A 7,500-nucleotide genomic window follows, 5' to 3' on the forward strand; every position below is an offset into this window, starting at 1 on the left:
GTATGTATGTATGTATACACATACACACACGTACACACATACACACACGAACACACACACGAACACACATACACACACGAACACACACACGAACAAACACACACACACACACACACACACACACACACACATATATATATATATATATACATATATATATGTATATATATATATATATATATATATATATATATATATATATACTGTATATACCCGACGACGAACTGCACAATCATAAAAAAAATATCGAGTGAGTAACATTCGATTCGGTGATTCATTATTTGCTTTAAAATGTCGAATTTGATTTATGTTATTTAGTTTTGTAAAATGTTTAATATTCGTGAATTGTCATTAAGGAATGAGATTCTCATGTGTTGATGATTGTTGATCGGAAAGTGAGGATTCCATCTATCAAGTGTACGAATGTTAACTCCACTCGAAGATTCTGAAACCAAGAGTAATATAGTTCAGTTACAATTGTGAAAAGCATGTATATATATATAAATACTTAAATATATAAATACAAAAATATAAATAAATAAATAAATAAATAAATATATATATATATGTATATATATGAAAAGGAAAACAGCCACTGTAAGAAATGAAAATAAATCGTGACGGTTCGAACTCTTCACGTGTTCCTCTTCAGACGAAAAATAAAAATAAATGGAATATACATAAATACACACAGACACACACACATACATACACACGTGATATTACTGGAACGTATTAATACGAATGCGACACTGGGACCATATTGTCAGCGTTGATTGGAGTTAGCAATAAGTAATTACTTGTATCTCGTGATGAAAGAATGTACATAAAATTGTATTGCAAGTAATAAATTTGCAAAATTTTACTAAAGTTTTGACGTTGTTACGGTTAATATCTAAGGTGCAGATATCTCCATGCGAAGTCTAGGCGCCATCATTTAATTATCATGGTTTTGTGGTAACGATGCTTATCAGGTGGTGCGGTTAATCAACAAGCACAGTCTGAATGGAATGGGTTCTTGTCCAAAACCTTTAAACGACAGTGCCTAGGGGGAAGTCTACTATGCTTCCCGCAGCCCTCCTGTGGGAGATGGTTCGGCTGTGGGGGTCCTTGACTAACGGAACGATGGTCTCCGTAGGACTGAGGTTGAATTGTATTGAACTGGTAATTAGAGTGAGATGCATTTAAGTAGATCTATTTTTGGAATTGTTTTTTTTCGGAATAGATATAACGATGATACTGTTTGTGAAGCTGCTCATCTTTTTGTGCCTCGCTGACCTACTACTGTATGTGGTGCGTCCTCCATTTTCTAACACATTTTTAGTTCTTAAAAATAATAATGATTCAGGAGGAATATGGGTATTATTGTTAGTTTTTAATTCATGATTCTTTTCCTAATATAGGTGAGTTATTGGTAGGTTGCTAATCACATTTTTTCACAACTGTATTCATAAAATGAAAGGACAAAATTATAACGGAGCCACCCCTGAATATATAATTCGTTTTCGCTGCTTCACAGATGGACCACAAAGAACCGCTCGGACTGAAAGGTAAAACTCCATTGATTACTCTTAATGCTGAGGACCTTACTGATACTTACCTGCCTTGCGTTCCGTTGGAGAACAAGAAATACTTTTGTGCGCTACAAAGAATACGCTACGGTGGCGTTCATATGTACACATTGACCCACACGAGCTTTTTTTGTTTTAAATGTATTTTAACACATTTACTATGGCTTTTAATTATGCTAGTATTTATAGCAGTCATTGTATTTATCTTTACATATCATATTTTCCATAAATAGTCCAGCAGCTAGGCTTACAAGACAAGAATCTTGCTTTCATATTTCTTCACATTTAACATCCTTTGCTTAGCTGAATATGTAGTCAAATACCAGCCAAGAAGTACCCACAAAGTTTTAACTGATCTTAAAAGTTCGCATGGCAGAATCCATAATGAAAAATATTCCTTGGCATTCTACATAGCCGTGTTTGCAAACAACGTACGCGTCGTTTTCTGGGCGCACCATCTCTCGGGACCGTAGCGCTTGTGCGCTACACAAAAAATGCAGTACAGGGCTAATCATGAAAGAGCTAGTATAACATTGATTTAGCAGACTCCTTGGCGGTAGAACAAAAAGCGACTGCAAAGCCTTTTACTGTTGTGATTGACGTTTGCTGGTAGGACTAGTTTTCGACATGATTTATGATTCTTAAATGTGGCTAAGATGATAACAGTAATATGATTAATGATCACGCAGAGATATGATATAATTAAGAAGTCTTTACGGATTTACTAATACATCTACGATTCTCTATATCAGCCATATGAAATAAAGGAAATTACGAAGAACCTTTTTGAAGTTTGGAAAAAGTGCACTCCGAATTCCGTGAAGCAATTTAACAGTCATATATTCCCTTATTATAAGATGAAAAATGCTAGCAATATTAACTAAAAACGTTCTTCGAAACGTAATATACATAGCACCGTTTCCTACTCAGGCATGCATTATTTTTTCCCCAAGTTTCTCTTTTCAGATATTATTCATAATCTAGTAACAGCATCGGACACACTCATTCAATATATAATATATATATACACATATATATATATGTATATATACATATATATATAAATATATATATGTATATACATATATCTGTATATATAAACGTACACACACACACACACACACACATATATATGTATATATATGTATATGTCCTTGTGTGTTTACGTATATATATATATATATATATATATATATATATATATATATATATACATACGTACATTTATATGTATGTGTGTCTATACGTATGTATTGATATATATATATATATATATGTATATACGTATATGTATATATATACATATATGTATATATATACATATATGTATATATAAACCTACACACACACACACACACACACACACACACACACACATACACACACACATATATATATGTGTATATATATATATATATATATATATATATATATATATATATATATATATATACATATACCCTATTTCCTCTGGGCTTTCGTCCACCTCAGCGGTTTAAGGAACACTCTTCATTTTTCCGAAATAAAATAATGTCGACGTATAGTGGTATAATTTTCTTACTACCAACTTCTTCAATGAACGCCCATAGACCCTAATGCAAACCAGCAATATTTTGCGCTCAATCATATGTATGTATGTATCTTTGACAGCGTTATAAGTTAACGTCTTTTTTCATTACTTCAATATCAGTAGGGAAAATCACCGTTCTTTCGCCTCAGCACCAAGTATTCAAGTACAGAAAAAAATAATCTCGCTTTCAGAAAATAGAAAGCAACACGCAGTAAAGACCGAAAGTGCTATTAAATATATCAAATGAGTAAACTCAAAAATAGTTTTGTATTCTTTCAATGTTTTTATTAGACGCAGCAACAATTTGGTAATACTCTGTCAGTTTTTAAACTTCTCTTAAGTTCTGTATATCTGTACTCTCATTTTTTATATAAATATTTATATGAATATTGAATCCTATTTAAGGAACATTCGCATTTCAATTCCAAAGAGAAATAAGATCCGTTATGACTCCTGCGATGTATAGGCTGCTTGTTATGCATATAGGTCATTGCTCAACGCTGCCATCTCATCCCTCGACATCATAACGAAAAGGGGAAACTTCGATACACGAGTGAATGCTATATGTTCGGAAACGAGTGTCACGTTCGTTTGAAAGTCGTCTAAACCTGGGACCAATATTTTCTTCTACTTCTTTCATGGAACGCAATCATCTGGAATTAAGGAATGATGTTTATGAAATCTAGAAAAAAAAATATCTCAGTATTACAGTTTATCTGCTCTCAGCAACAAGTTCTGACTTTACCAACAGGATCTTTACCCTCATTCTTATCATACTTGGAGCGAGTGTTATCCAAGATTTAAAAGATCACTATCTCGTATCGCACGGTCACATCAAAGGGTCAATGGGTATCTTTACTTTCCAAAATAATATGTTAAAATGATAAAACAACTTTGCAGAACATCTTTGGAGTTGGAGTTTAGTTACAGATAACGGTAAACCTGAAAACCTACATGAGTAAGTAAAACGGGATCTAAATTCTTAAAAAAATCCCCATTTATTCCAAGACACTATCCTTATCACTGATAATCACTCAGTATCTCAAGACACTCAAAACTTTACCCCCCAAAGATTACCTTTACCTGTCTTGCCCTACGATGTTTTTTTTATTTTTTTTTATCGTTTTCAGATGCACATTTTTACAGAATCTGAGCAAGTAGAACAACAAAATCTCTTGAACAGCTTAGCCTAAACATCCCCTGCTCTTTTGAACAGCCCAAGTGCCTCTTAACCGCAAATAGTTTTCCCGCTGTTTCGTCAGGTCGTTCGAAGGCAGATAATCAACAAACACAGTCTATGTGGACCCGTTCCTGGGCAAAGTCTTGGTAATGGCTCTCGCGGCCCTCCTGTGGGAAATGGTTCGGCTGTGGTGGTCTAATATGAACGGTGCAGTTCTGATGGTCTCCGTGGCGGCGGGAGGGTTGTGGTTGGCAGTGTTTTATCTGAACGACAGGAAGAGGAAGAGGTAGTGTTGAATTGGTGGTTGGAGTGAGATGCATTTCAGTAGATTATTTTTAGAATTATCATTTGGGAATATATATGATACTATAAGGTTAATAGTGATAGTGATAATGATAATACCACTGCTACTTCATATGTTTATGATAGTCATAATAATGAAAATTATGACAATTATTGTGATAACGACGAGAATGTTAAAAAGTAACAACAACAATAATGCTAATTATGAAAAGTGATGTGACAATAGTAGTAATAACAACAGCAGTAACCAAAATAATAAAAGTAATTGTGATGATGATAATAATGATAAAATAATTATATTAATAATGATGATAATTAATATGATAGTAATATAAATGAATTATAATAATAATAAATATATTGTTAATAATAATGATAAGATGATAATTATGATAATGTTATTTATAATGACAATGATAATACTACACCATTAACAACCACTACACTACAGTGATAATAACAACAATAATAGCTATGATGATGATAGTTATATTGAACCTACCAATGATGAAAGTTATAATTATAATGATTGCAAGAACACCACCACCAACAACAATCAATTGCAATTCAGATTGATAATTAGTTATAGTAAAAATGATACTACTTCAAAGAATGTCACACATGGTAAAAAATGATAACGCAAACAATCTTTTCAAGAATATAAGTATTGCAATAAACAACAATAACTATGAAAATAGTAATAATGATAACAGTAGCAACATGCTAGTGTAGGAAGACATGTCATTTATAACATACATGCATTTTTTTTTCAGAAACCTATGGCAGCAAGCAGGACGGGACGTGATCGTGGTACACTGTCCCTCTCCGGGTCGTTTCACTCCGAGCTTGTCACCTTTTGTCCTGAAGCTGCTCACCTTTCTGCGTCTTGCTGGTCTACCGCATTTGGTGCTTCCTCCATTTTTATTTAATTAAAACGTTTATTCAGGAGGAATACAGGTGTTATTGTTATTTTTTTAAAATTCATGCTTCCTTTTCTCATATAGATTAATTATTGGTAGGTTGCTAATAACATTTTTTAACTGTTGCATTCACTCTGTCACTGGAGAGAATTATAGTCTAGTTACCCCCGAATCTGTAAGTAGTTTTCTCTGCTTTATAGGTGGACCACGAAGAACCATTCGGGCCGAAAGGTAAAACTCCATGGATTACTCTCAATGGCGAGGACCTTACTGATTCTGATCTGATCATAGAAAGGCTATCTCGGCAGTATAACATTGATTTGACAGACTCCTTCACGGCAGAACAGAAAGCGGCTGCAAAAGCTTTTACTATTATGATTGACGAGCATGTTTGCTGGTAAGACTGGTTTTCGACATGATTCTGTGATTCTGAAATGATTCTGATGATAACATTAGTAAGATTAAGAAGATATATGAAAGATTTAGGAAGTCTTTACGGCTTGGCGGAAACTATTTTAATAATATCTGCAGTTTTCTCAACTATGCAATCTAAAGAAAATTAATGGGATTTCTTTGAAAATTGGAAAAAGTGCTTTTGGACATCCGTGAAACAATTCCAGAGCCATCTATTCCTTTAGTCTAAGGGAGAAAAATGTTAGCAAAATGAACTCAGAATGTTCATCGGAAGGTATTATACATAGCATCGTTTCCTACTCAGGAATACATTATTTTTTTTTCCAAAGGTTTCTCTTTTCGGATATTAATCGTAAATTACCTTATCAGACACTCACTCATAAAGGGAGAAGGGACCTAAGGGTTTTTGAGGCTCTGACTTTTTCTTTTTCATATCAGTAATGCTATTTTGTTAAGAATCAGGAGGAGAAAAAGACCTTGTTCATCGGGGCAGTGGTCTTTTTTCTTGGTGAACCCCTGCTCTGAGTTTCTAACTCTTTTAACAACTTAATCAACTCTTTCCTCCATTCTGACTCCTGCAGTAACCATCAGTTTTTCCTCGTTACTAACAAGAATATCAGTAAGTTCACCCTGTCTGTCACTTTGTCATTACTAGTAATACCCTCGCTTCAATCTTCGAAGGTGCTTGAGGGCGTGGCGTTTCAACGAGGACGGCGGCAGGAACCTGAAGGAGGGAATGAGCTTACCTTTCTACAAACGGCTTTTCTTCCCTCTGTTCATATGGCAACAGCGGGATGCACTGTGGCACCAGGGCGTGGGTCGCCACTCGCACCACGCGGTCAGGGCAATGATGAAGGAAGATCTGCTGGCTCTCTCGAACTACCTCGGTATGTTATGAATGGCGGTGCATAGCGATACTGCCCATGCTGCGTTCGTGGTCTGCAGCTCGTTTTTTCAATTATATCTGTCCTTCAAATACAACTCTCGGTGTTGTCATATCTGGTGCTCTGAATGATTAGCAGTATGCCTATTATTATTATTATCATTATGATTAATATTGTTAATATTATTATTATCAATAATTATAATTAATGATAATAATGATAATAATAATTATAATAATAACAATAATAATAATAATAATTCTTATTATTGCTATCATCATAATCAATGTTACTGTTATTACTAACTAGTTATCCATATTACTAATGCTATTATCATCATGAATTCTTACATACTGTTGATATTCTTTTACAGGTGACAAACCCTTCCTGATGGGTGACACGGCATGTGTAGCGGACTGTTCTATGTTCGCTTTCTTAGCAAACATTTTGTATAACTACAGTCGTTCTCCATACTATGCTGTCATAAATGGTAAGTAAAAGGAAACATTATACTTCATCATCTGTATATCTTTAATACGCTAAATGTCAGTATATATATATATATATATATATAAGTAAAAGGGGAAATAACAAAAAAACATTCGTTATCATTTATAATACGTCTTCGATAACCAACATTCCATATATAGAGAAAAAA

At 33.9% G+C, this 7,500-nt stretch overlaps 1 protein-coding gene across 2 annotated transcripts in view; it reads left to right on the top strand.

Moving 5' to 3' along the window:
* The first annotated feature begins 4,259 nt into the window (after positions 1-4,259).
* The window catches only part of LOC125037067 (failed axon connections homolog), a 3,456-nt gene continuing 215 nt past the window's right edge, over positions 4,260-7,500 (top strand). The window contains exons 1-5 of one of the 2 annotated variants that reach the window (XM_047630051.1): positions 4,260-4,607; positions 5,398-5,530; positions 5,745-5,941; positions 6,640-6,845; positions 7,216-7,332. In XM_047630051.1, the coding sequence (XP_047486007.1) occupies positions 4,471-4,607; positions 5,398-5,530; positions 5,745-5,941; positions 6,640-6,845; positions 7,216-7,332 (790 nt within the window). In that variant the 5' untranslated portion in view covers positions 4,260-4,470. The remainder of the gene's footprint in view (positions 4,608-5,397; positions 5,531-5,744; positions 5,942-6,639; positions 6,846-7,215; positions 7,333-7,500) is intronic. The other variant, XM_047630050.1, reaches the window with a different exon arrangement.

This window comes from Penaeus chinensis, chromosome 22 (genome assembly GCF_019202785.1).
Source record: "Penaeus chinensis breed Huanghai No. 1 chromosome 22, ASM1920278v2, whole genome shotgun sequence".
NCBI lineage: Eukaryota > Metazoa > Arthropoda > Malacostraca > Decapoda > Penaeidae > Penaeus > Penaeus chinensis.